This window comes from Moesziomyces antarcticus (assembly GCF_000747765.1).
Source record: "Moesziomyces antarcticus DNA, scaffold: scaffold_v10002, strain JCM 10317, whole genome shotgun sequence".
Taxonomy (NCBI): domain Eukaryota; kingdom Fungi; phylum Basidiomycota; class Ustilaginomycetes; order Ustilaginales; family Ustilaginaceae; genus Moesziomyces; species Moesziomyces antarcticus.
Window position 1 is genome coordinate 1,203,720 of NW_014639008.1, and position 27,443 is coordinate 1,231,162.

The 27,443-nt window shown below is 61.8% G+C and overlaps 9 protein-coding genes across 9 annotated transcripts; 5 read left to right on the forward strand and 4 right to left on the reverse strand.

Moving 5' to 3' along the window:
* Positions 1-288: 288 nt before the first annotated feature.
* Positions 289-5,427, forward strand: PAN0_002c1327 (uncharacterized protein; the record flags this gene model as incomplete). The annotated part of the gene is made up of 1 exon (XM_014803493.1): positions 289-5,427. One exon carries the CDS (start codon positions 289-291, stop codon positions 5,425-5,427), a length of 5,139 nt encoding a protein of 1,712 aa, XP_014658979.1.
* A 383-nt stretch (positions 5,428-5,810) lies between these two features.
* On the reverse strand, positions 5,811-7,832 carry PAN0_002d1328 (eukaryotic translation initiation factor 3 subunit 6; the record flags this gene model as incomplete). Its single annotated transcript, XM_014803494.1, has 1 exon — positions 5,811-7,832. The coding sequence occupies one exon, from the start codon at positions 7,830-7,832 to the stop codon at positions 5,811-5,813; it is 2,022 nt and encodes a 673-aa protein (XP_014658980.1).
* Positions 7,833-8,433: 601 nt separating this feature from the next.
* On the reverse strand, positions 8,434-10,869 carry PAN0_002d1329 (uncharacterized protein; the record flags this gene model as incomplete). The annotated part of the gene is made up of 1 exon (XM_014803495.1): positions 8,434-10,869. One exon carries the CDS (start codon positions 10,867-10,869, stop codon positions 8,434-8,436), a length of 2,436 nt encoding a protein of 811 aa, XP_014658981.1.
* A 702-nt stretch (positions 10,870-11,571) lies between these two features.
* PAN0_002c1330 (mitochondrion protein) lies at positions 11,572-14,277 on the forward strand (the record flags this gene model as incomplete). Its single annotated transcript, XM_014803496.1, has 2 exons — positions 11,572-11,751; positions 11,848-14,277. 2 exons carry the CDS (start codon positions 11,572-11,574, stop codon positions 14,275-14,277), a joined length of 2,610 nt encoding a protein of 869 aa, XP_014658982.1.
* A 166-nt stretch (positions 14,278-14,443) lies between these two features.
* Positions 14,444-15,769, reverse strand: PAN0_002d1331 (MADS-box transcription factor, other eukaryote; the record flags this gene model as incomplete). The annotated part of the gene is made up of 1 exon (XM_014803497.1): positions 14,444-15,769. The coding sequence occupies one exon, from the start codon at positions 15,767-15,769 to the stop codon at positions 14,444-14,446; it is 1,326 nt and encodes a 441-aa protein (XP_014658983.1).
* A 903-nt stretch (positions 15,770-16,672) lies between these two features.
* On the forward strand, positions 16,673-17,747 carry PAN0_002c1332 (uncharacterized protein; the record flags this gene model as incomplete). Its single annotated transcript, XM_014803498.1, has 2 exons — positions 16,673-17,174; positions 17,323-17,747. The coding sequence occupies 2 exons, from the start codon at positions 16,673-16,675 to the stop codon at positions 17,745-17,747; spliced, it is 927 nt and encodes a 308-aa protein (XP_014658984.1).
* A 156-nt stretch (positions 17,748-17,903) lies between these two features.
* On the forward strand, positions 17,904-20,936 carry PAN0_002c1333 (uncharacterized protein; the record flags this gene model as incomplete). The annotated part of the gene is made up of 1 exon (XM_014803499.1): positions 17,904-20,936. The coding sequence occupies one exon, from the start codon at positions 17,904-17,906 to the stop codon at positions 20,934-20,936; it is 3,033 nt and encodes a 1,010-aa protein (XP_014658985.1).
* A 379-nt stretch (positions 20,937-21,315) lies between these two features.
* Positions 21,316-24,183, reverse strand: PAN0_002d1334 (mitochondrial carrier; the record flags this gene model as incomplete). Its single annotated transcript, XM_014803500.1, has 1 exon — positions 21,316-24,183. The coding sequence occupies one exon, from the start codon at positions 24,181-24,183 to the stop codon at positions 21,316-21,318; it is 2,868 nt and encodes a 955-aa protein (XP_014658986.1).
* Positions 24,184-25,816: 1,633 nt separating this feature from the next.
* On the forward strand, positions 25,817-27,163 carry PAN0_002c1335 (tubulin subunit alpha-1A; the record flags this gene model as incomplete). Its single annotated transcript, XM_014803501.1, has 1 exon — positions 25,817-27,163. The coding sequence occupies one exon, from the start codon at positions 25,817-25,819 to the stop codon at positions 27,161-27,163; it is 1,347 nt and encodes a 448-aa protein (XP_014658987.1).
* Positions 27,164-27,443: the final 280 nt, after the last annotated feature.

The window sequence follows — 27,443 nt, forward strand, 5'->3', positions numbered from 1 at the left end:
GGCGAGAGTGCAGCTGCTGCCGCCTTGCGACACCGCGCTGGTGGGCTTCGACGGCATAGGAGGCAGCGCAGTTGGGCGGGCCCACCTTGTCACAGCGACATCCAGCCTTCTGGTCCGCGACTGCAGCGACATCACCACCACCACCACCACCACCTCTGCATTGCGCCCTTCTCCTCAGGCTGTGACCACGGCGGGATGCTTTAGACTGTCCCACTACGCGGCCGTTCCGACCAGACAGCACATCACTTCGTCGTCTTCGGCTCATCCGAGGCATGCTCATGGCCTAGCATGGCGTCTCAATCGCCTCGCCGGGCTGCACAGTCGGATGCTCCGCAAGCAGGCCCATCGTCGCTGTCGCATCCGAATCACATCAGCGCGACCCCCCAAACACAGGCAGATGCCAACCAGCCTCCGTTACGCGCTCGGCTGCAGGCGCTCCTCCACCATGCCGATTCTCACGCCGGCTCGAGTCCGGCACTCTCGCCCTCATCCGACACGCCCAGTCATCACCACAGCCAGCCAGATCCTCAGTCAAGCGCTACTTCACTCATCAGCGCCGATCAGCCTCTCCCATCCCCAGCGGCTCGCCCGTCGCAACCCCGACGCAAATCGCCAAGAGGCGCCCTGAGTGTGCTGCCTCAGCCCTCGAGACCTTCGTCTGCCACGTCAATACCGTCAAGAGCTACGTCGCCTCAACCGAAACCAGCATTGCTGCCCCGCTCCATTACCGCCTCAAATCTCGACGACCGCAGCGCCCACACGCTAGCTCCCGAGCTTCTAGCGCGCCGCCCGCCGCGATCCTCGAGCCTTGATCCCTCTCAATTGCCCGCAGGTATACACACCGCCTCTTCGGCAATGGATCAAGCAGAGACGCAGTCGTCGCAGCCATCATCGGAGCAAGCCGAGATACGCCAGCGCCCGTCCATCAAGGTGCGCATCATCACTTGGAACATGCATGATTCCGTGCCCAAGGGCGATCTCGAGGTCCTCTTAGGCAAAGCTGGCCAATTCGTAGCTCCTCAGCACGGATGGGACGTCAGCTACGATAGTGCAGACGAAGAAGGCGACGAAGATTCCCAACGTGACCGCACACGGAAAGGTGCACACGTCGTGGGCCAGGAACACGTCCCCAGAGCCGACCGCATCCCGCCTCTGCCACACGACGAATCGCACCCCTACCATGTTCTGGTCATCGCTGGACAAGAGTGTCCATGGGGCGACGGCAAGCGACTCGCCACTAGCGTCGGTATGGCCGGAGAGCTTGGCGACTTTGGTAAGCAGAGGACCCGCGCCGCCAAAGAGAAGGACAAGGACAGCCATAAGGACAAATCCAAGCCGTTCAAGGCAAAAGAAAAGCAGAGGTCTGGAGACAGCGATGGTGCATCGAACGGCTTGGATGGCTCGAACACAGCACCGTCAGAATTCGACGGGTCAACTGCCGCGCCCAACAGCAAGGATGGCCCTACGGGTCCAGGTGACGAATCGGGCTTCCCCTTCCTTTCCACCTCTACGTCGTCAGCGCTTCCCGGCCATCCACTCGCCTCGCCGATGATCGGCGGCACCTCGATGTCCGCTTTCGGCCCAAACTTGGAATCGCAGAATGACGACAAGCTCGCTGCCTGGCCCAACATCGGCGGCAAAGGCTGGAGCGACCTTTGCGAGGATTGGCTCTGTCGCAACCAAGTTGCCAAGAAAGATAGGGAAGCCAAAGACGGCAGAGAAAAGTCCTTCATCAGCGGCGCACGCCTTGCTCGCGCACTCTCCCAATCCGCTTCCAAAAAGGACCTTGCCGTCTCCCGCGAGAATCTGGCAGAACAGCACTTGAGCATGCCCATGCCATCCTTTTCTGCTGCTGTCACACCCGAGCTTTCCCGTGCAGCCAGTCCAGTCGGTCTGCAGTTCAGCGCCAGCGCTCCAGGCACTCCCAACCAGAGCACCTTCGAGGGCTTCAATGCGTATGGCGACGCGCAGAACCAAGCGAATCCAGATGCCGTTGCGAACATGGCTAGTGCGGACAAGCGCAGGCGTCTCGTGCCCAGACTCAATCTCAATCCGGTCGATCTCGTCAAGAAATCTGCCTCTGCCGGTCGCTCGAGCCCCGCGACCTTCACTGACGCCGAATGCGTCTCGTCACCCGTGCTGCTTTCGCCCACTGCGATACAGCCCACTGCCATCCATGCTTTGCCCCAGGCTCCGCAGGCATCCACCAAGGCGGCTGCTAACAATTCGAGCGCCATCCCTGCTTCAACGAGCTCGGGTGGCCTGCTCGCCGTTCCCGGCACCCCAACGATGAGCCGCATGAGCTCCTCCCACAGCCTTTCGAAGCTTGCCAAGGCGGCAGCCGATCCAGTCTCTCGCACTGCTTCTCCAGCGGAGAATGGCGTGCTCGTAGAGCCTCCGACGCCGTCTCGTTCGCCTTCGCCGTGCCCCACTGACCAAGAGGGCCCTCGGGACGGCCTTGTCTCTCGCCAGACCCCGTCGCCAGCCCCATCATCCCTGGCCAGCCACGCTATGGAATCCGGTCAGAGTCAGAAGGCCCTCGAGAGGGCCTTTGCAGACACTATGCCGAAAGCATTGGGACCCTACGAGCTCGTCATCAAGGAGCGAATGATGGGATGCTACATGGCCGTGTACGTCTGGCGTGGCTGCAAGGATCGTGTGCGCGGCGCGTCTCGGTCGCACGTCAAGTCCGGTCTGCTCGCCGGTCGCGTTGGCAACAAAGGCGGCGTCGGTATCTCGCTCAAACTCGGCACCACGCGACTGCTGTTTGTCAACGCGCATCTCGCTGCACACGAGGACAAGGTGGCACTCCGCCTCGCCAACGTCGCCAAGATCAAGGCCGCCCTCAAGGTGGACTCGTTCTTGCCGCCTAGTGATCCTCGTTCTAAGCTCGAGGATATCACCGAGCAATTCGATCACACCTTTTGGTTCGGCGATCTCAACTTCCGCATCGACATCTCGCGTCAGCATGCCGATTGGCTCATGATGAACAAGAAGTACGATCAAGCGCTCGCCTTCGACCAGCTCGGCAAGGTGCTCAAAGATGGAGACGCTTTCAGAGGCTTCAAAGAGGCTTCCATCAACTTCCCTCCAACGTACAAGTACGACGTACTCAAGACGCTCAAGATCAAGCGCAACAAGACGCTCACGTCGATTCGGAGCGGCGTCGACATACCGGGCGCTGGCAACCTGGCTGGCACGACCAAACCCACGGGCTTGGACCTCGCCGGAACACCGATTGGCGAGGTGATTCCTGAAGAGGGTGCGATCGGGTCAGAGGCACCTGGCAGGCTTGGAGGCGACGACACTGACGACGCCAGCTTCTCCTGCATCGCACCGGGTGAGCCTGAGCCCTGCTCATCGCAGGATGAATCGGCACGCACCATCCCCATTGCAGGCAGACCGGACCGTATCGAGGCTGCCATGGAAACGGTCGACCTGCAGGATCCGGATCGTTCGGACGAAGACCGCTTTTCCATCGCTTCATCATCGGCATTCGGTTCGGTTGCCTCTTCGTCTGGCTTTGCTCGTGCCTTCAAACACGAGGAAGCGCGTATGTCACAGGGCGTCGATCCGGCACTGGTACGCGAGCGCGAGCTCGAGCTCGAGCAGCAGAAACAGCTGGCAGAGAACACGAGTGCAGCGCAGGGGCCTCGCTTCTTTTCGCAGGGCGCTGCGATCAAGGCCAAGTTCAAGATCATGGATATAGTCAGGAATGCGGCCAACTCGAATCTGAAGGACAAGCTTGGCGGTGCTGCGTCTGCAGACGGCCAGCCCGGCGGCAAGAAGAAGTGGCTCAACGTCCTCACCGAGTCGCCTAGGAAGAGCGCCATGCCAGCCTCGTTCCCGAGTGACAATACCTCGATCGTCGACTCGGTTCTGTCGATGCCTTCGCCCACCACCGAATACTCTGCTTCCTTCACCGATCACAACGATCTACAGCGAGGAGGAGCGAGGAGAGGCAGCCTTCTGTCGAACGACGGCCAGCTCAGCAGCGTCGGACATGGCGAGATTGGCACGCCTCGCCGAGGCTCGAGTGGCGATGTGCAGACCCCGTCCAGCGAGCACTCTGTGGCGTTCACGGGCGCATTGTCGCGACGATCTTCGGCGCAGCTGGCACGAGCATCGGCGCAGGCTCTGGCGGCGAAAGCGCAGCGGGAGGCCAAGTACCCGCATCTGACGGGCGCCACCGCCGAGCAGATTGACTTCTTGGAGGCGCAGCCATACGACACGAGTGCCAAGCAGCGCGTGCCGTCGTGGTGCGATCGAGTGCTGTTCCGATCCACTGTGCCGCTGGACGACGACGATGCGGACGAGAGCGGCGACGCAAGCGCCAAGGCGGATGCGCACGAGGCCAGGCTTGGCTCGAGGGTGGGCAGCGCGCTGTCGAATGCGCTCATCACGCCGTTGCGCCAGGCGGCCGAACGGCGCCAGCAGCTGCATGCGCAGAGGAGCATGTCGAGCGGCCTGATTGCCGCCGTTGCCGGCAGCACCACCATCGCGTTCGCGCAGGATCACAAGGTGCCCGCCGAGGCCAGCCTTGTGGATCCGGCGGCTAGGAAAGCGTCGATGGCGCGGCGGGATTGCTCCAACTCGGTCAAGGAAGCTGCGGCGCCACTCGAGTCGAGTCCGCGCGCCGAGACGCGGACGCTGGCAGGCGTCGAGCGCACGCGGCCTCCGCACCTGCTGCAGCGCTTTCTGCACCCAGGCCGACGCCGACATCAGGCCAAGGCGCTCAGTCCGAGTCTCACGTTGTCAGAGCTGGCGCACGAGCCGGGCGCCGGCGCGAGCTGGGCGGCCAAGAACAGCAGCGCCGAGCTGCTGCCGACGTCGGCGAGTCTGGGACTGGGGCTCGGCGCGGGCCTGGGGCTGGCGGGGCTCGAGCACAAGGCGCTCAGCTCGGTCGACCTGCCGAGCCAGGTCGAGGAGCGCGACCGGCGCTTTGGTGGCGTGCCAAAGCGCGTCGCTTCGCCCGCACTCGCGCCGGGCGAGGTGCAGGCGCGCGTCGTCATCCCGCCGCGCCACTCGTCGTCGGCGGCCTCGTCGCCGATGGTGCACGCAGCCGCGATCCAGCCACCTGTGCGCTCGACCTCGGCGACGCACATGGGCACGGGCGCCGACACCTCGGCCGACGCCAGCCGCGGCGGGTGGATGGACAGCCTCTCGTCGCACCTGCCCGCCTTCCTCGCACCCGCCTTCTCGGCGCTCCGCTCACACCGCCACGGGAGCACGGCGAGCATCGATGCGACGCCCGCTCCGGCTGCCGACGACACGGTGGCTGACGCTGAAGCAGACCGCCTCGTCGGCCCGCGCCGAGGCACGATCGAGTGTCTGCTGTACAAGGCGCTCGACGATCGCGAGATGCGCGTGCTCGAGGGCCGATCCGACCACCGGCCCGTCATCTTTGTCGGCGCCATCGGCATCTGAAGGCGTTGTCCCGCGGACAATCACACTCTCTTGCCCGCCCATGCCGCGCCATTGCCCACAGAGTGTGGCCAGCAGTATGATCGAGTGTGACTCGGAAATGAGACGGATGCTGAAAAACTTTCGAAAGTGATTGTGTGCGACCATCACGGAGGTTGACATAGAGGCGCCGTGTACGCACCACCCAGCATTTCTTTGATGCGTCGCACTTCTGTGACACTGGATGCTCTTTTTTCACACACCACAACAGGAGAACATCGCACATTCAGCATGTGACTTACGAGTGATGAGATTTACAGGCCGATGAATCGATGTAGGGGCAAGGGATCGAGCTAATAATCACGCTCTACAATTTTGGGTGGGATGGGATGATGTCGAGAAAGAATTTAGGCGGCGAGGGAGGGTTTTGTGTTGGAAGCGCCCCAGGCGCCGGCGGGCTTTGCGGGTGCGCCTGCAGCGGGTGCGGGTCCACGGCCTGCGTTGCGGTTGCCTGCAAAGGCACCGGGCTTGCCCGCTGCACCAGCCCATCCGGACTTCTGACCCCTCCTGTCGCCCTTGCCCTCTGCACCGGCTGCTGCCGCCGCTGCCGCTGCCGCAGCCGCCTCGTCGCGAACCTCCTTGGAAACAATGGGCAGAGGCTTGGACTGGATGTTGCCCAGCACATCGTGCATGCGCGTGCCATTGCGCAGGAACCAGTCGCCATACCTGCGACCCACACGGCTCTCAGCAATGTGCACCATGTTGGTGTCAATCACAAAGTCGAGATCCGACGTGTTGACCACCTCGCCCTCGAGCAGCGAGCCGCTAGACCACTTGAGCGAGCGCGTCGAGTTCTTCATGACCATCATCATCTCGACCAGCTCCTCCTCGTCGATCTCGAGGAACGACGCGAGCTTGTCGGTGCCGAGCGTGGTGTAGAGGCGCAGGAACGAACGCACGTTGGCGTTGGACAGCTGCGTCTTGACGTCGGACAGGAAGACGCGCAGCTGGTGCTGCGTCGGGTCCGGGAAGACCGTCTTGTCCTTGTACTCGGCCAGCGCCTCCTCGTCGTGGTAGGGCGGTGCGTTGCCCGTGATGAACTTGGGGCAGGCGTAGAGGAAGAGCTCCTCGAACGCAGCCACGCCCTCGGCGCCGCCCTTGGTCATCTTGTTGAACTGGTCGCCGTACTTTTCGCGCATCTGCGTCTGGATGTTCTCGTCGAGGCGCGTGGGGCTGAGTGCGCACGCCATGGTGAGCAGCGCATACATGCGGTCGGCGGTCTTGTTGATCTGGTCGTACTGGTACGAGCGCGTGTGGTACTGTCGCAAGCGCATGATGAAGACGAGGATGTGCGTGAAGCTCTTGATGCAGTCCGGGTATCTGCGCAGCATGAGGTAGGCGAAGCCGACGTAGTAGTAGGCGGTCACGTGGCACGCCGTCACGCGGTTGATGAGGCCCGACTTCTTGTTGAGCTCGATGTGGTCGAGCATCTTGAGCGCCAGCGTGTAGTCGCCGAGCAGCACGTGGACGCGCAGCAGGCCGATGATGGAGAAGTAGCCGAGCATGCGGTAGAGGGGCTTGGAGCCGAACTCGCCGGCCACCTCATCCGGGTCCTCGCCCTTGCTGGCGGCGACGAGCTGCTCGGTGATCCTCGACTTCTGGATGAGCGAGTAGAGCACGTTGAGCACCGAGTAGCTGCTCCACACGCCGCCGTCCTGGAGCAGGGCGATCTCGTCGTCGGTCTTGTTGGAGGCGCGGTTCCTCCACTGGGAGAAGCTCTGGAATTGGTAGATGAACTCGTCGATGATGTCCCAAAGCCACTGCGCGGGGAGCTCGAGCTGGACGGGCCCGTCGCTGTTGAGGACAAAGTTGAAAAAGTCGCAGTAGTTGTCATAGGAGTGGAAGCGATCCTCGCCGTCGGGGCTGAGGCGCGAGTAGACGTGGCGGTACCAGAGCTCGCGGTAGAGGGTGAGGAACTTCTGGTCGTCGTTGACGAGCGGCGCGATGGTCTCGGCCTCGGGCCACTCGGAGCGCGCGTAGAACTTGTCGGTGAGGCGGTTCCAGGTTCCCTCGTAGGCGTTGCTGATGTCCTGCACGTTGTTGTTCTGGACGGCCTGGTTGAAGAGGACAATGTACTTTCGGATCTGGTCGGGCACGGCGGCGAGCGCGGCAGCCTGGGCCTGCTGCTGAGCCTGGGCGTGTGCGGCGGCAAGAGCGGCGGCCTGAGCCTCGTCGACCTCGGCGCCGGCCTCGCCGGCGAAAGCGCCGGACGAGTAGTCGCCAACGACGAGGTCTACGTCGTCACCGAGCTCCTCCTCATCGCCAAGCTCCTCCTCTCCGCCGAAGAACTGACGCTGCTGCTGCTGTTGCTGCTGGGGTTGGAAAGCAGCGCCGGTGGACTGGCCCTGCTGGGATGGGTCGGCAACCATGTTGTGTGGATGTGTGTGTGCGTGTCGATGCAGTGCTCCTTTTGCGATTCAAAGGGAGCTTTGCTTCGTGAACGAGATGGTCGTAGGTGAAAGGAAGCAGCCTGGCAAAAGCAGAGAGCTGCTGCAAGTGAGCCACTTTGCAACACCACGCGCCGTGGCTAGCAGGCCAGACAGATCCTGCTGGCTGGGCTCAGCACGCTCGCTGTTGCCAGTCTTTTGCTCCTGCGCTTTGCTGTGCCTACAGAAGCTGGCTGGCTGGCTGGCTCTTCCAGGAGAGGGCACTTTTCTTCTTCTTGCCGCGTTCTTCCAGGGCGCGTTCAGAAATTGCATTTTTCTCAAAGGGCCCACTCACTGTCTTTGAAGCCAATTTTCAAATCACAGGCGCGGCCGACCAATAGAAAATTTGCGACGCCTGAATAGAGGTGCAGGGAGGGCTTGGGCGCTGCTCTCGTCCGGAAAACCCAGCAGGGCGCCCGCATAGCTCCCTCTCAACACTCACTCAGAACACACTCTACGCTCGTTCTCAGCCGTGACATGCTCTAGGTCTCCAATGGCTCATGGCGGCTGCATTTCCTCTGTGCTCCGAGTATGTAGGTGCGCATCACTGGTATCCTCTGCCGTCGAAAAAGTTGTTCGCGGGCTGTTGCTGCGGGTGTTGCTGTTGGTGATGCGGGGGTGCGCCTGGCTGGTGCATGCGCACATTGCCGCCGTTGACGAGCGGGCTGAGATGCGACTGATGGCGCTGGTCATCCAAGAGACCCGAGCCCGACGCGCTCAGTCCAGTCTGACCGGGGTCGGACGAGAGATAGTTCGAGTTGTGATGGTGGCCGTGGTGTCCATACTGTTGGTGATGCGAGAGTGCCTGCTGGGTCGCCGTGTTGGCATAGTTCGACTGCCCGAAGAGCGAGGCGCCCGGCGCAGCCGTCTGGCTGGCCCAGGCATTGTGCGTGTGGTCCTGCTGCTGCGCGGCCTGGTGCGCGTTGTGGTGCTGTTGCGTCTGCGCCTGGGTTTGCTGTGTATGCTGCATGTGCTGGTTGTGCGGCGCGTGATGTCGTGATGCCTGCATGGCGTCGGACGACGTGGTCGAGGCAATGGTGCTCGAGTCGTTGTTGTAGCCGCCCGAGTAATCTGCCAGCGTCGAGCTCCTGCCGCTATGCGCAGCTTCGAGTCCGGACGACGAGAGCGAGCCCTGCTGAGTCTGCAAAGACGAAGTGTTGTTCTCGTCACTGCCACCGGGTCCGAGCATCGAGGCGCGCTGGTTGGGAGGCTGGCGGAAGCGCGTCGGCGTGTCGTCGAGCTCGGCCTGATCCGCCTTGCGTCGATTGGCGGCCTTGGCATTCTTGCTGCCAGCGGCTCCGTTGCCTGCCGCTCCAGCCGTCGCCTTGCGAAGCGAAGAGATGCTCATGTCACTGCCGCGCAGGCTTCGATCCGCATCGGCCAGCGCAGAGGAGGAGCTGCTGGCGCTGAGTCCGAGCATGCTCGTGCTCCTGTCCATGGTGGTGCGTGGCGTGCTCTCGTTGGGGACGTGACTGGCACGCGCCTCCTTTTTGCGGTGAAGGTTGGCCTCGTCGATGGCATTGTCGATGATCTGCTGCAGGAGCTGCCTCGACTTCCAGTGGTCCTCGCAGTCGCCGAGCTCGGGATGATCGTGCTCGAGTCGGTTGATGGTGGCCTTGACTCGGTCCTCGGGCTGTTTGGCAAGGCGCACTTCTTGGAGGAGCCATTCTTGGTAGAGCTTGCGACCGGTCTTGCGCACGCTGAGGTACTGCTCCGGCCTGATCTCGAGGAACTCTTTGAGCGGCAGACGGCCGAGCGTGGCCATGGACCTCTTGGTCTGGTCGCGGTGGGCGCGTCTTGCGGCCTGCATGGTGCGATACTTGATGGGGCGGGACTGGTAGCCGGGCGGAGCGTGCCATGTGCGGTTGAGCCAAGCCTTCCAGTCGCCGAGCGATGTGTCGGCGGTTGGCTTGCGTGCGCTATCCGCAACGCCTTGTGCGGCGGTAGAGAGGCGCTTGGCGTTGGCGGACGCCTGATGATCGGGGGGCGACACGTCGGTCGACATGTCCAAGGGGTCGTCTGGGAAGACTGGGCTGGGCAGACGGCTTTTGAGCAGATCGTTGGCATCGTGCGTGGCATCTGCCGGCTGCTGCTGCTGCTGCTGCTGCTGCTGCTGCTGCTGCTGTGCTGTAGATGGTTGCTGCATATTTTGTTGCTGGGGCTGCAGATGGTGCTGCTGCTGTTGCGGAATCTGTTGCTGCTGATGTTGTGGTTGTGGTTGCTGCTGCTGCTGAGATGAGAGCTGTGTGGTGCGTCCGGCAGCGGCGGAGAGGCTGTTGTTCATGGTGGTGTTGGCCGGAGGCGATGCGCCTCTGAGCGTGCTTCCAAACGTCCTGTCCAGAGTGGAGCTGACAGGGTCAAGGGTGGTGCGGAAGCTGCTGCTATTCGATGCGTTTTGATAGAATGCACCCTGGCGTGTCTCGGTGCGTGGGGCGTTTGTGGGTGGATTGGTGACCATGTTGTTGAGGCCAAAGGACGAGGCTTGTGCGCCATTGACGCGCGTACGATTGAGGTCGACATTGCTGGTGGCGGGGCTGGCGTCTTGGCGTAACGATTGGGTGCTGAGCGTAGCTGGAGCCAAAGTGGAGCTGGAGGGTGCGTTGGCGGTGCGAGCGGTGCCGTCGTTGGCGGCGAGTGTCATCTGGGAGATCTCGATGAGGCGCGAGGTGAGGGAGACGAGCGATGCGAGCTGGGTGCCCATGACGGAGAGCTGGTTGGTGACCTGTGCGCTCATCGAGTTGATGGCTTGGACGACGTCTGCGTTGGAAGGCAGCGTCGAGTTGGGCTGTGGGATGAGGGAGGAAGCCATCTGCGGTGTCTGGGATTGCGGCTGCATGTCCTGCTGGGCGGCATTGCTGAGGCGGGGCGCCATGCGCAGGTCTACGTTGGCCGAGAGGCGGTTGAGCGGAGGAGAAGGCGACCATCGTGGATGAGCCTGCGGGGCGTAGCCGTGGTAGTCTTGTCTCGAGAGACGCGACATGATGGCCAGGGCAGGCGGCGTGCTCGAGGCAGCCGAGACGTGGCTGCTGGACGCGCAGGAGAGAGGTGGATATGAAGCCGGACTAGCTACTCCTCGAGAGGGTGTGCGCTGAAGACGCAGTCACGCTTAGGACGGCGGCGGCGGCACGCGACGGACGATGGCGCGTCGAGATGGATGCACGAGCTGGGTGCTGAGACCGCGATGTGGAATCCAGTCTATGATGGCGCGCGTGCAGTGGATATGAGTCGGAGAAGGATGATTGTGCGCGTCTGTGGACGACGGATGAGTGGCAAGAGCACCGAGCCAAGTGTGCAGGAGGATGTCTAGAGCCACTACTAAGTTACTGCGACAATCGCGTGAAGGGCGTGGAGATATCCTGGGTCGCTGGGTGGGGTTGGTCGCTTGGTCGGGTTTGGATGGCTGGGTGGTGCAACCTGGTCAAGGCGCCCTCAACTTCGCGCGTCTTGAGCCGGCTATGCGAGCAAAAGTGCTGCTGCTGTACCACAGCCATCGCCCACGCACAAAAAGCGTTCGGAGCCTTGCTTGCAGCCCGCTTGGCCTTTTGGTCGGCGGCTCATCAGACGCGTCTGGGTTTCGGGCCCAGCCTTGCCTCGTGCGTGGTCGGTTGGCGTCACTGGCCTGGCGCCGGATTCCCTTTCTTTCTTTCGCCCGCCAGCCAACCCGCATTTCTTCCACAGGCTCATGATCTTGGCGGCAAATTCCACTCGGTGCGGGCCCGAACTTCGTTCTCAGGAATGGCGAGCCCAGCGCGATGCTGTGTCCGACAGACTCGTAAGGCAAGGTGCAGGCGCAGTGTGTTCCTGGTCAAAGGCACCCAAAACCAGAGCCGCTTTCAAAGCTGAAAACCCGGGTCCCGTTCGCGTGAAGCGCCGCTTTGAGCATGTTGGAGTCGGAAGGCCTAACAAAGTTCTGCATTTTCGCCGCTGTGGATCTGCATGCATGATGCGCCCATCTTAGCCGAATGCCTGCTTTTTTGGCGCTGGCGCTGCTCTCTGTGTGGAGGTCAAAAGCAGAGGTGACGGTGCTTTATCAGCTAATCTTCCCAGCAAGTCCGCCTTCTCGAGCTGGCATCGAGGACGAACCTTTACCCTTCTTCAGCGTGCTCCACCAACATCGACCGTAGCATGGAAGCTTGCACATCAACAGCGTCTACCTTGCAAAACCGAGGTTAAGAGGACCTACCCATTTCCGGCGCCCATCACCGGTGCGTGCCTCTTGATCAAGATGGCGGCGACCATTAGGACGCAGCTAGGCTGCTTGACCCACCCCATGCCGCTCACAGCTAGGGCGACGCAATCGTGGCGGAAGGACCACATCCTTGGTGGACGCCAGCATCGGGCAGCTGCTTCGCTCCTGAGCTCGGGTGCCGTTCGGACCATCCGCATCGGAAGTTCCGCGACTCAGCCAGAGATCGCCATCTCCGATATCCTCGCCAGCGCAGCCAAGGCAAAAGGCATCAAGGCCCCGCTGCCATCTTCCCTCACCCGTGTTGTCCGATCAGAGCCGCCCGCTCGCCGTTCCTGGTTTCGCTTCTCCGCCCTACAGAAGCGTCCAGCCTCATCCACCACAGGCCCGAACAGCGGCGGCGGCCCCAACAAGCACAAGAAGAGTCCCTCTCGCTGGCTGAAGCGATCTGGCATCCTGATTGCAACTGTCGGTGTAGCATATCTCTTCGACGAGCACGTGAATGCACGTACCGCCCAGCGCAACCTCTTGACCGCCTGGACAGGCGTGCAGATCGCCATGGACTACAAGCTCAACTTTGACCGCAACTCGCTCGAATCCATCAACGCGCTCCACGAGCGCTGCGCAGAAAAGCTCATGTATGTCTGCGAGAAGAACCAGGGTCTCTACGTCAAGCTCGGTCAGGCCATCGGCTGCCAAGCTGCCATCCTGCCCAAGCCGTACCACCAGCTCACAAAGCTCTTTGATCAGGCGGAACGACTGCCGTACGAAGAGGTGCGCAAGGTTCTCATCGCCGAGCTCGGCGCGGACCCCAAGGAGGTCTTTGCCGAATTCAACGAGGTACCCGTGGCTGCGGCGAGTGTGGCACAGGTGCACAAGGCGCGTCTCAAGCCTGCGCCCGACGCACCACCGGGCACGCTCGGGCCCGAGGTGGCCGTCAAGGTGCAGCGACCCAACATCCGCAAGTACGCAAAGTGGGATCTGTGGTCGTTCCGCATCCTGCTCAAGCTGTACGAGCGCATCTTTGAGCTGCCGCTCTCGTTCTCGGGCCAATACATCTCGGACCAGATCGAACAGGAGACGTTCTTCCAACACGAGCTCGCCAACTCTCTGCGCGCCAAGCGTGCCATCGAGACGGATCCGGAGGCGGTGGTGCGCAAGACGTGCTACGTGCCCAAGTTTTACGAAGACATGTGCACGCAGCGCGTGCTCGTCATGGAGTGGATCGGTGGCACGTGCCGCATGACCGACCGCGAAAAGTTGGACGAGATGGGGCTGTCCGCCAAGCAGGTCTCGCGCTCCGTGTGCGAGGCTTTTGCAAGCCAGATCTTCCAGCACGGATTCGTGCAGGCGGATGGGCATCCGTCCAACGTGCTGGTTCGTCAGCATCCCAACGGCAAAAAGGGCCAGCACCAGGTGGTCCTCATCGACCATGGGCTGTACGTCGAGCTGAGCGAAGAGTTCAGGCGCAAGTACGCCCAGCTGTGGAAGGCGATCTTCACGCTCGACCTCAAGACGCTCGACGCGATCACGGTGAGCTGGGGCATGGGCGAAGGGTCGTCGGAGCTGTTTGCGTCGGCGACACTGTTGCGGCCGTGGAGCAAGCCCAAGCCCAAGGGCGAGGCTGGTGCCGAGGGTGCGCATGCTCGCAAGACGGATCTGGAGCTGCAGCGCGAGATGAAGGAGAAGCTCAAGAGCTTCCTGGTGCACACCGAGCTGCTTCCCAAGGAGCTGCTGTTTGTCGGTCGATCCATGCGCATCATCCAGGCCAACAATCAGGTGCTCGGCTCGCCCGTCAATCGGCTCAACATCCTCGCAAAGCATGCGGCCGCTGCGCTCATCACGCACACCGAGACGCCGTCGCTGTATCGTGTCCTGCGTCCTGTCCGCACCAAGCTACCCTCATCCACGGGAGGTTCGGACATGACGTCGTCGAGTATGGCCCAGAGATTCGCAGCGTGGATCAAGGATCGACTCGACTTTGTGCGGTTCCGAACCACGCTGCTTGTGCTTGATCTGGCGTTTGTGGGATCGAGCCTTTCGCACTGGTTGGGCTTCCTGCTGCGCGCTCCGCGCTCGGCACTGCTCGGCAAATCCGACCCCAACGCGCGCGGCTTCGAAGACGACCTCGAACAAAGCATGCGCCAAATGGCCCGCGACGAATTCGGCGTAGAACTAGACGAAGGCGCTTTCGTCGGCTAGATCCCCATCCCCTAACCACACTTGAACATTCATACACATCTTTGCTGAAACCAAATGCGTGTGTGCTAAGATTGCATGAGAAAACGGTACGAATCCTGTCATCGTGCTGGAAAGGGGGAGCTAGGAAAGAACCGGGGTATAAAACGAGTGCGTCTGAGGGGTGATCTCACCAAGCAGGTCCACCCTGCATGGGCGGGATGTGGTGCGGGAAATGACCGAAATGCTGCTGCTGCTGCTGTTGGGCATAGTTGAACGCGCCCGACGCCTGTTGCTGTTGCTGCTGCATCTGCGTATCAAACATCTGCGCATTTGGATTGGGCGACATGTTTTGGTTCCACGCCGCACCGTTCGTATCCACCGCCAGATTGCCCGCGTGCGCCCCGGGCTGTGCATAGCCCAGGTTGAGACTCGCATTGCCGGACCCAGTATCGCCGTAGAAGGCAGCGTTGCCGTAGCCGGCGAACTCGGACGATCCAACGTGCGTATACTGCTGCTGTTGCTGCTGATGCTGATGCTGCTGGTGCTGCTGGTGTACGGCATCGTCGCTGAAGCTCTGATGCATGGCGGGAGGCGGCATAGGAGCGTTGTCCGCAGCGCCCGACCCGGCACCGTTGGCCGCTGAGGATCCCGCCGAGCCCGCAGCCGCGCCTGCAGCCGCGCCAGTGTCGGCGTAGCTCGCCGTGCCGCCCGCGGTGACCTTGCGAGGACGTCCGCGGCCGCGCTTGGCGGTGGGGTTGGAGGCGGTGTCGTCGTCGCCAGCGCCCGAGGCGCCAGCTGCAGACGTCGAGGCGCTGGACGACTTGCTCGCCGAGTTGGTGCGTGGGCGCTTGCGGTTCTGCGCTGCGCGCTTGTTGGAGCTGGTCTGCGACTCGGACGGCGAGAGGGCGTCGTCGGCATCGCTGGCATCGTCGCCCGACTCTTCGTTGCCGCTCTCGTTGGCTCCGTTGGGCGGATCGGGCGCGTTCAAACACGCCTGGATGAGATTGCGGCCCTCGGCCTGCGTGACGAGCGCCTGCAACTTGGGCGTGGTGAAGGTGTAGACGAGCCCTGTCTGCGACACGACGAGCAGCAGCACCTGTGTGCCCGTGAGCGTGGCGAGCTCGTACGCCTTCTTCATGATGCCCGCCTTGCGCTTGCTAAAGGTGATGTGCCTGCGCGCGTCGTCCTCGATGAACTCGATCTTGATCTTGCGGCGACCGGTCTTGAGGTCGCGCTCGCCCTTGGCTTCGGAGCGTGCGCGCTTGCCCTTCTTCTTGCCCTTGCCGTCGTCCGAGTCGCCGTCGTCGTCGTCGCCCTCCTCGTCGTCTTCCTCGTCCTGGTTTTCAAACTCGGCAGCCGCGGCAGTGAAGCCGGCAGCGAGATCAAAGTTGCCCGAGCCGTCGGCGCTGGCGTTGGCGAGCTGCACGGTGCCGAACGGCACATCGTATACGGGGCTCTCGCTGGTCGACGCTGATTGGCGCACGCCAACTACACCGTTGGACGCGTAGGCCATTGTGAAATGTGGGAGCCGAGGCGGCTGCGGTACAGAGCGTTGGGAAGTCGACTCGAGCCGGAATTGGGAGGAGGTTGATGGGCGAAAATGAGAAAGGTCGGCTCAATGTGGTGATGGTGACGAAGGTTGTTGCGGTAGGCAGCGGTAGGCAGCGGTAGGCAGGGACGGCTCAGAGGGGCAGAGGGAGACGGGAGTGCAAAAGGGCCGGTGCCGTGGAGAGAGCGGCTGCAGTTGAGTGACCGGAGCCAAACTTGCAGGCGGAGGGAAAAAGGAGGAGAAGGCTCCATGGCGGCTGCTGCTGGATGTTTTGGCTCTGCCCTCTGCAGAGAGGAGTGTGTTTTGGAGCTCTAGCGCGCCTCCGCACTCCGAACGGCCACAACACAGAGACTCTCTCTCTAGGCCAAGGGGCGAAGGGGTCCGACAGCGGGCTGCAGATGTCCGGTCGGCTGGCTCTGCAGCTCCGCGCCGTATTTACCGGAGCCTGAAGCCACAGTCATTTCAAAATGGACCCAAGCAGCCAATTCAAAAAGAGGGAGCGAGTACAAACACAATTTTGGCAATTCGCAGAAAAGCACATGCCCCGAGGCGTCGCTGGAGCGCGTCAAGAATGCCGTCGAGCTGCTCATGCTCGTTGAACAGGCTGCTGCATCGACAGGAAAGGAGGTCAAATGGCACACATGCACCGGCTAAGCAAATCCAGTGGGTCGGCAAACCCTCGCGTGTCAAAGCGCCATGCATGCTCCTGCCAGCTCTGGCTTTCGCTAGAATCGCCGGTAGGCGGCTGACGTGCGAGAAGGCCAGGTGGAAGAGAGGGATGCGGGTTGGAAGCCATCGGTCTGATCACGGCCCGATCTGCGCCCTCCCGATGCGCCTTCGCGTCCACGTGCCATCTTCGCTTCCAGCATGGCAAGCCGGTCACGTCGGAAGGCACTGCGAGAAGCGGCTTCGGTTCGGATCGTTCCGATCGAGACCGTGGCAACTGTTGGAACTGAGTCTGGAACTGAAGCGAGGACGAGCAACGAGCGACGAGGATCGAAATGCAACGTCGTGTGCCGTGCGCAAGCGCCACTCGGCCCTTCCGCGCTTCAGCTGCTGGAAATTTCGGCGCAAGTGGAGGCTGCAGAGTGCCAAGTGCGACAGCCAGCGAGACGTCACACCTCTGTGCTGACTTGGCCCGCGTTGCTCAGTCATATCCCTTCTTGTGGCCTGCGCAGAGACCGCAGCTTAGAGGAGACCCCGGCTCAGACGGTGATTTCGGAAGTACAGCCTGGCCGCTTCTTCCATCCGGCTTCAGAGCGCGCTGCAGCTGAGCCGAGTCAAATCAAATCGAGTCGAGTCGGTCTCGCCAGATCTTTAGAGCTTTCGGGCCTGAGCTCCGTCCATCGTCCGGCCCGGCCTGTCGCCTGTGCGTATCCGTGTGCGGGCGGTGCTGAGGTGCGATGATGTCCGATCCACCAGTCGCCAAATGTGGCTTGGCCGTTGTCCACTTTCCCGGTTGGCTCGCTCGTTCGCACGCTCGATTGAGCCATGGCCACTTGGTGCTGTCGTCACAGTCGGCTGCTTCCTCTTCAAGCACTTCCATCATCTCAACTCGACGCTTCACCACTCGTCCATCTCAGACACATCAGACATCCGTCCACTTTCGCACCGCCTCGACTCGTCTTACGCCTCGGATCTAACCGCGCCCTTGCGCTTAAAGTGCATCTCCGGAGTTTTAAATACTATTTTTGGCGGAATCGGATCTCCGCACTCTCGAGCTTCCACTTCTCCGTCACTGCTCTCCTCCGCAACGCTCAGCTGCACGCATCTTATCGAAGCCGTCATCTTTGGCGCCACCCTCGCCTGCATCCTCGCTGGCAATCCCACTCAACTGCATCAGCCTTTTCTTCTCCATCGACCACAACGCTACACATTGAACCGCCCAGCACCATACTCACGACCATCACTCACACGCCACCCGACGCTCGCCAGCCGCTAGCATTCACACATGCCAGGAGGAGCAGCTTTACAACTCTAAAACAGCACCAAGTCATATGCCCACGGCCCAATCATTCGCATCGCCATCCTTTGAGCCGATTCTTCTCTTCTTTGCCTGCCCCGCCGCATGACAGTCTCCACCCTCACAGCGTAAGCCATGGCTATCCCACCTACAGTTCGGCCCGCCAACGCTGTCGCAGCCGACGCGTCCTTAGCGATGCCAGCGATGCCAGCGCTGGAAACAGCAACGCCCACGCCATCTGTGGTCGCTCCACCCTCAGCGCGTCGACGCGCCAATCCGTCCGGCACCACCACGGCTCGTGTGCTACAGAACCACTATCCACCCAAGCAGCTCGACGCCCTCGCCGACCATCCCTCCTCTTCCGTTCCTACCGGTCTCGCAGTACGTTCCCCTATCGTCATCCGCCCCTCCGGTCGCCCCGGCTTCAGCGCACCAAAAGCTGCCACCTTCTTCCTCGGAAAGGACCACGAGCGATGGAGGCAATACGACAAGCAGCGCTTCTCCGGCCTCTTTAGCTGGGAGAGGGTCGCAAGTGCCATCAGCAGCCGCAGCGGCCACCGCGGCAGCCGCGGCGCCTTCTCCTCCTACTCCTCTGGCTCCGAAGACGATTACAGCGACAGTGGCACATCCTACCGATCCAGCCGCTCCCGGTCTTCACGCTACAGTGCCAGCGGTCGCAGCAGAAGGCCCTCCGAGGCCATCACTCCGCCCATGACGCCGCTCGATCTCACCAACCCCTCCGCAAGACCCCGCCGCTTCTCTTCAAACGGACCCGAAGCTGCCTTCCATCGTCACGAGACGGTCATTGGCATTCACACTCCCAGACGCCGCTCCTCCGCTTCCTCAGACGCTGCCCCCTTCCTTCGCCCTCTAGCCCAGATCCACCCCGCCAGCGGCCAGACAAGTCGCGTCGATGTGCCCACTGCCGATTCCAAAGACAGCGACAGCGCAGAAGACAAACCGAAAAGGCACAAGCAGTCAACCTCTCCCCCACACGCCGAGCGTGCGTCCAAGAAGAAGGAAAAGACCAAGGCGAGCAAGCCGAGATCGGGCCCGCACAAGAAGCGCACAAAAGACTCGCCACAAACCAAAAAGACCAAGCCTGCCCTCGCCACTCTCGACCTCGACGAGGCCGCTCGACCCCATCTGCGCCGCTTAAGGTCCAACCTCGAAGAGGCTGCTGCTGCCGCTGCTGCCACCACCGAGCCAAGCACAGATCCCGACGATGCCGAAGATGGTCTCGACGACGCCGTCGGCATGCAGGCCTCGCTCTCCGATGCTGCGCTCGAAGGCAAAGGCCCACTCAGTGCACAAGATCTGCGTTCGATCCCACCTTCACAGCGTGTCCCGGCACCTCGGTCCCCAATCATCAGAAGCACGTCACCACGCGCACCGCCGCTCAAATTAGCCAAGCGCCAGACGCCTCAAACCGTCGAGGGAACGCTCTATGACAAGACGGGCCCTTACCGCGAAGGCGCCGTCTCAGATGGCTTGAGCGTACGACTCTTCAGCGCCGAGGCCAAACCACGCACCGCGTCGTTTGAGGACGCCGACCTGTCCAACTCGGAGCATCCCGTCACCAAACCATGGGGTCGCCGCGGATCCAGCAGCAGCTACGACGACGATGGCGACAACGCTGTGTTCAGGCAGTCGAATCGTCGCAGATCCAACAGTTCCGGCGCCGAGAACCTGCGTCAATCGCCTAGACCGTCATTTTCCGAGCCCAACGAAGCGCCGGCAGAAGCTGCCGCTACCGATGGCAGCAGTCAGGTCTACCTCATCACCACACCCGACAACCGTGTCTCGTCGGCTGCCAAGCTGCGCAGGTGGGCGATGGACAGCGCCGGCAACTTTTACGCTGCCATGGAAATCAAAAGCATCCAAGCCAAGCTTCGAGCCGCCGATCCGTCGGCGGGCAAGGTGACCAAAGAGCTCACCAAGGAGCTCGAGGAAACCTATCTCGACGACATTCTGGATGAAGTGCAGAAGGCACAGACGCTCAACCCGACGCGCACCGGCGCCGTCGCCAAGATCCTAAAGACCGAGGACGACCGCTACATCCGGCTGGAGGAAGATTATCCCGGCTTCTTTGTGATCGCGGGCTGCGAAGAGGCTGAGCTGAACGGCGTCATCCTCAACCTGTTCGTCCAGGCCATCCGCACGCTGGCGCGCTTCCACGCATCCGGCTGGATGCACGGCGACGTCAAGCTCGAGAACCTCATGTTTGACGAGAACGGCGCGCTCGTCGTCATCGACTACGAGAACGCGAATCCGTATCGTGGTATCCCGGGGGGCGATGGACAGGTGCAGCTGGTGAGCTACGATTGGATCCCCCCCGAGGCGTGTCCCGGCCCGATGGGCCGACGCATGGGGCCATCGGGCGACCTGTGGGCGCTTGGATGCAACCTCATCCGCGCGTTTGCGCTGCGTGATGGCGTCGAGGATGCGTGGATCCGCGAAACGCTACTTGGGCGTGGCCAGAAGGCGTTCCTCGATCGGATCAGCCGTTTGGTCACGCGCAAGTCTCGAGCGGGTACTGGCGCTGGCGCTGCGAATGCAGGCGGAGCCGATTACTTTGCCGCACACGCAGGGTCGGATGCTGCGAGCTCCGGCGTGGCTGGGATGCCGTGGGATCTGTTTGCGTACAATGTGGACCTGGAGCCATTGTTGAACGATGCGCTTGCGGAGCCGGAGCCGTCGCCTGCGCTGTGCTCGCACGACGGTGGACACTCGGCATGGGGCGTGGGCGAGAGCGGTGCAGATGATGCCTCGTCTTGTTGCGGCTCATGCGTTGGCAGTGGCTCGTCGAGTGCAGCAGCAGCCGCTACGCCCGAAAGCTCAGTAGGTCCTTCGTCAGGCCGAACGTCGCCCAAGGTTGACGCGGTGGTTGGACTGCCGTCGCCCGCGCGATTGTTGTACCGCTTTGCGCGGTCGGCGCCTGAGCTGCTTGCATGGGTGCTCTCGCGGTGCGTGGTAGAGAGCATCCCTCAACGCGCCAGTGTCGAGGCGGAATTGGAGGGACTCAAGCTGGCGGATTGGATCGAAGAACACCGCAAGGAGATGCTGGAAAAGGGCAACAACGCCGTTCATGCTGCGATCGAAATGTCCGGCTCCGTCTGGGTCCGCCCCCGTCTAGACGAGGCGAGGAAGAGTCTGGGTTTAGAGTAGTATACCCCCGCATGCGCGCGAATGCAACCGCAGATGCATGTCGTCTGTTCTCCGACCCTCTAGTCGTGTGCTGTCGAGGCGAGTGTGTGGCTCGCAACGGCGAGGTACTCGAGTGTGATAGAGGCATGCCTCCACGAGCTACCCTTGTGTGACAGCGGCAGTGAGATGTAGACGACGAAATGCGAAATCAAGCCATGACCCACCGGACTTGGTGCTGTCTTTGGTCACACAGATCATTCTGGTTGGGCATCATTATCAATTGATCCCCCTGCGGTCTTGCTGAAGCGCACCAAGGCCTCAGGATGAGCAGGCTGTCCATTGCACATTTCGCACAGTCGTCTTGTTGAGGATGGTTCATCTATTGCAACACCAATGCTGGCTACTGGACACCTAGCCTTTTCTTGCTCTGTTCATACACGACGTAGCTGATGCTCACAGCGGGGACGACCTTGGCCAACGTGGGTACCAAGCCTCTATAGAAGCCGACGAATCCTTCACGGACGTAGGTCTTTTTCGCGGCGTCCCAGAATCCATCGTACGTAGCCGGATGAGCCGGGGTGCCAGCAGCCTGCAACCTCGTTCGGATCAAGTTGAGCGGATACACGGTCGTGGCACCCACCGAGCCCGAGACCGAACCGAACGAGAGCAGCGCCAACACACCCGGTTCCTCCTTGCCCGTATACTTGATGTAGAACAGCTTGATGCCTTCGAATGTCGACATGTCAATCGCCGAATACGGAAAGACGCCAATCAATCCCGCCGTAAGACCACGATAGTACGTGCGCATCCCCCCCGCTTGCCACATATCCCGAGCCGTCTTGACCAACAACGCGTTGCCCTGCAGCGACGTCTTGGCGTTCTGCGACGACATGAGTCGCGTCTTGAGCGTCTCTACCGGATAAATCGCCAGCTGCGACGTGATACCACCAATACCTCCCGACAGGAATCGACTCGTCCCCGAAATGTCGCGAGAGTCCGAAACATGGTCGACGTACTTGGCAAATGCGCGCTTGGCCGTTTCGTACGACAGGAACTTGATCGCACTTTCCGGAAAGATCTTGAGACAGTTCAAGCCGTTGCCCACCCAAAACGCCCTCAGTCCACCGCCATCACGATACAGGTTGCCAAGCGCCTCTCTGAGGATGCCCAGACCCTGTCCAGCAGCCTTGGCTGCCGCTCCGTTGGCGCCAGCCTGCCCCGAGGCGGCCGCCTTGGCAGCTTCGGCCACGTCGGGAGCGCGAGCGGTGGTGATGAGGTAGATCTTGAGACGGTCGAAAGGAGCGGTCGCTGTGCGTGACACGGCACCGGCAATTCCACCGGCCACCAGGAACTTGAGCGCCACCGCACCTTGGATCATGTCGTTGTCGTCTTCCTCTTCCTCTTCGGCCAACTCCTCCTCGGAGGCTGCCTTTGCGGCGGCGGCCGCTTCTTGCGCCGCCTTCTCCTTGGTACCTTCGACGTCGGCAGTGCCGGTCGAGGTGGACGGGCTCGCGGTAGTGCCATCATCGGCAGACGCTTCGACGGCTTTGCTGGCCGCGGCCGCAGCAGCCTCTTGGCGCTTGCCGATCTTTTCGGCCCTCTTGGCTTCCTTGACGGCAGGCGACTCGCGCTTCTTCTCCTCGCCAGCCAGACTGACGTCTCCGTCAAAGTTGACGGCGGCAGCGCCACGCTCGGTCTTGCCCCAGCCCACGGCGAGTTCGGCAAAGATGCCGCCCATGCCAAACAGACCGAAGGCCTTGCGCACCTGGTAGAAGCGGAAGATCTCTGAAACCGAGGGCTTGCGGGGGAGCAGCAGCAGGTAATCGCGGAATTCTGGGAAGGAGACGTAGGTCTTCTCGCCGCTGGCGTGGGCAGAGGGACGCGTGCTGGTGAGCGAGGCGATAAAGTCGTCGAGCGAGATCTGCGGCACGTCGATGCCGGCTCGGTCCAGTGCGCCGCGGATCTCTTGGACGTCGAGCTTCATGTCGCAGTTCTTGTCCATCTCGACAAAGAGCTTGTAGAGCTCGCGCTCCTTGTTCTCGGCGTAGGCGAGGAAGCCCTCCCACTCGATCTGGCGCTGTCGAGCGCCACCGTCGTCGTCGACCTTTTGGCCGCGACGGACTTTTTCGTCGCGGTCGCGATCGGCGGCGCGCTTCTTGTGTCCGACCGCCGAAAGACCCCAGACGCCGCTACCCGTCCAGCCGGCTTCATGCTCCATGTCCGGTGGGTTGTGTCCGTACTCGGCAGACTTTGCATCTTTGGAGGAGCTATCACCGCCGTAGCCCAAGTAAGAGCCAAGCGAGGTGGTGAGCGATGTTGATGACGGACGTTGAGATGAATCCTGCTGGGTGGTCGAGGTGACGGATGCCGACAGGATTTTGTCCTTTACATTGGCGAGGGTTCCTTTCGACGATGCGTCGGCATCCTGATTCGCCGGGTCGGTGCCTCCAAGCCAGGTGGGTAGGCCCCAGGAAGAGGTCCAGCCCGGGTCGGATGCGCGCTTGGCCTGTTCCTCAGCCAGGCGTGCGCGCTGAGCCTCGAGGTCCTCGCGACATTGGCGGCACTGATTGAGGAGTTCCTTGGCGTAGGATTGTCGTGGCGGAGGTGGAGGCGAGGGGAGCTTGGAATCTGCGGACGAAGACTTGGCAGAGGCTGACGGAGTCGATGTCGAGGATGTCGAGGATGTCGAAGCTGATGGTGAGGACGAGGAAGAGGAGGAGGACTCGGAATGTTCCGACATGGTGCAAGCTTCAAAGCCGACGGTGGAGTTGCGGATGTCGGATGGCGCAAGACTGCCGCGAGCAAGGCTTCCGCCGGCGCCATAACGTGCACGGCGGGCGGACTTCATCCACTCTTCCCTGGCCCTACCGCCTGCGAGAGCCTGTTCGTCGTCCTCGTCCAAGAGGGTGTCGAAGAGTCCGCGAAGACGGATGAGTCGAGCCTGAGGCGGCTCCTCGGCACGGAACTCCTCGAAGGAAGGCCTGCGCGGTTTGGAACGCTTCTCCATTGCGGACGAGGCGGCGACGGCGGAAGAGGAGGAGGGCGAGATCCAAGAGGACCAGAAGTTGGAGCCGAGCCGCGAAGGAGCGTCAGAGGATGCCTTTGTAGCGGCCGAGGCAGCGACGGGTTTTGAGGACCCCCAAGCGGCCGAGTTGGAAACACTAGGGCCGCGCGCTTCTGGCGGTTCGGCATCGGTGGCAGCAGATCGACTAGAGCTTGGTGCTGCAGTGGCCGCCGCCTGTGACGAGTCTACACCGGCTGAAGACATGCTGAACAGCGCTTGTTCTGCGGGCAGGCGTCTCTATCGACGTGGTCGGAAACGAGGTTCGACCACCGACTGTCGATGGAGAGACAGGCTGCTTCAGTATGCGGCTCAGCTCGATCGTGCGAGGAGGTTTCTGTGAAGATTGACGGAGACCACGATAGTGATGATGATAAGACGTGACGGAGATGGTGAGAGGACGTTGTTGCAGGAGACACAAGAGTAACGGCTATCGTTTTGCAGTGACGAGTTCGGATCTCTCCACCTCGTGATGAGCTTTGTGGCTGCAAATTGCCATTTGGCCGCTCAAGCCAGCAGCAGCACCAGCAGCACCAGCAGTAAGCAGCAGCGACCGCAAAAACGCGCACACACCCACACCGAAAAAGCCCTGTGCGCTCCACGCTTCGATTTGTGCCCTTTTGCTGCGTACGAAATTTCTCCTCAAACCCGAATTGTACGCAGCCTGGCGTGCCCCGGCTGAATATGTGACCGGCACAATCGGCTCTCTGCATTGCCTTCTCTGACCATGCTCCCAATGACCGACGCTGTTCGATAATACTAAGAAGCACAGTACATCGAGGCACCAGTGCCGAATGGCCGTCAAATCGAGACGCTCGTGCACTCAGCAAAGCGGTCTATGTACACTGACTGTACGAGTCAAGTTGGCCCGTGGGGGGAATAAAAGTGGTCGGGATTTTGCTCGCCCGTCTTCCGATGCGCAGAGCCAACCAGAGGCATGCTATTTGGCGCCGCGCGGCTCTCGTCCGCATCCTCCGCTTGACCCTGGCGCACAACCAATGGGCAGTTTGTGTACATCATTGTCGGCATGGGAGCTGCACGCACATTGCACGCATACCTCAGGAAGTGGATCAGTCGAGAGGCGAAGCATCAAGCTACACACAAGCCGGTAAGCTGCGGCGGGAGAGCTCGAGTCACGTGTGGCTCACGGCTTAACATCGCCGAAAAGTTGGTTCGTGCGAGTGACGCGTACGGTCGCGCGTGCTACCTCTCTGAGATCACACTGTGACTTGAGCTGGGCAAAGAAAAATCGCGTCTGGCTCGAGTCGAGATCGACCAACACCTGCCTCTCCAAAAATCACACCGAAATTCAACGTGCCCGACTTGAGATTCCAATTTTGAAAGCAAAGTCGATTCGAATTATTGCGCGCTGGAGCTCGTTGAAATGCCTGCTAGTGCATTCCAACACTGTATCGCCCCAGCCAAGACTGGACTGAAGCCTCGGTGTTGGTTGCGCCTTCAGAGGAGCAGAGGAAAACAAGCGCCGATGCCTCGACTGTGCTCATCTGCCTGGCTCGCGACGTGGGACCCATCATTTGGACCAGTCCAACACGCACGCACACGCACACACACGCGCCCGCCCGCCCTCCCGCCCGCCTCTGCCAACGCTCCCCTGCTTCAGCGCTCGCCATCACAGCGCGCCATTCCTCCTCCCGCCACCATCAAGTCTCTCGCTCTACGTTACTTCTGAGCGCAACCCCCTCCCACACCTACAACACCTCTTTACCTACACGTGAGTACCCGCCGCACCATCGATCACCGCAACCCAAGCCATCCACGTGCATTCATCCTGACCCAACTCCTTGACGTCTTGCTCCCGTAGCTTCCATCCTTCGACATCATGCGTGAGGTTCTCTCTCTCCACGTCGGCCAGGCCGGTATCCAGATCGGTAACGCCTGCTGGGAGCTCTACCTTGCCGAGCACGGCCTCAGCCCCGACGGCCGCATCCTCGAGGGCAGCCCCTCGGAGAACGACGACGGATTCTCCACCTTCTTCAGCGAGACCGGCAGCGGCAAGTACGTGCCCCGCTCCATCTACGTCGACCTCGAGCCCAACGTCGTCGACGAGGTCCGCACCGGCACCTTCCGCTCCCTCTTCCACCCCGAGACCCTCGTCACGGGCAAGGAGGATGCCGCCAACAACTACGCCCGCGGTCACTACACCGTCGGCAAGGAGCTCATCGACCAGACCCTCGACCGCGTCCGCAAGCTCGCCGACGCCTGCTCCGGCCTCCAGGGCTTCTTTGTCTTCCACTCGTTTGGCGGTGGTACCGGTTCCGGTTTCGGCTCGCTCCTCCTCGAGCGCCTCGCCCAGGACTTTGGCAAGAAGGCCAAGCTCGAGTTCTCGGTGTACCCTTCGCCCAAGATGAGCTCGTCGGTCGTCGAGCCCTACAACTCGGTGCTCACCACCCACACCACGCTCGAGAACTCGGACTGCTCCTTCATGGTCGACAACGAGGCCATCTACGACATCTGCCGCACCAAGCTCGGCATCGCCTCGCCCGGCTTCACCAACCTCAACCGCCTCATCGCCCAGGTGGTCTCGTCCATCACCGCCTCGCTCCGATTCGACGGCTCGCTCAACGTCGACCTCAACGAGTTCCAGGTGAACCTCGTGCCCTTCCCGCGCATCCACTTCCCCCTCGCCACCTACGCCCCCATCCTCTCCGCCGCCAAGGCCGGCCACGAGCAGAACTCGGTCGCCGAGATGACCTTCTCCTCGTTTGAGAAGGGCAACCAGATGGTCAAGGCCGACCCCCGCGACGGCAAGTTCATGGCCTGCTGTCTGCTCTACCGCGGTGACGTCGTGCCCAAGGACGTCAACTCGGCCGTCGCCACCATCAAGACCAAGCGCACCATCCAGTTTGTCGACTGGTGCCCCACCGGTTTCAAGATCGGCATCTGCAACGAGCCGCCCACCACCGTCCCCGGCGGCGACCTCGCCAAGGTGTCGCGCTCGCTCTGCATGCTCGCCAACACCACCGCCATCGCCGGCGCCTGGGGCCGCCTCGACAACAAGTTCGACCTGCTCTACTCGAAGCGTGCCTTTGTCCACTGGTACGTCGGCGAGGGTATGGAGGAGGGCGAGTTCTCCGAGGCGCGCGAGGACCTCGCCGCGCTCGAGAAGGACTACGAGGAGGTCGGTCTCGACTCGGTCGACGTCGGCGAGGAGGACCTCGAGTACTAAGCGGTTGTACTCACAGCCGCGTCTTGACGCCCTGCGCCTATAAGCGCGCGGACTAGTTGTGCTGCCCCTGCTAAATCGACCCTCTTTCTCTCGTTGCGTGCTCCTTTGCTTGTGTCTGTGTGCCCTTTTTTTTTCCTGAGATTCGATGGTGAGGAAGAGAACACGCGCTTTCAACGGTGGCCATCTCTGCGAGCGGGAGGCACATGAGACAAGGTGCAGAGGGAAGAGCGAGGATTGATGGACTTTGTGCTCGGAGAGAGGGATGCGGGCTGAGCGGGGG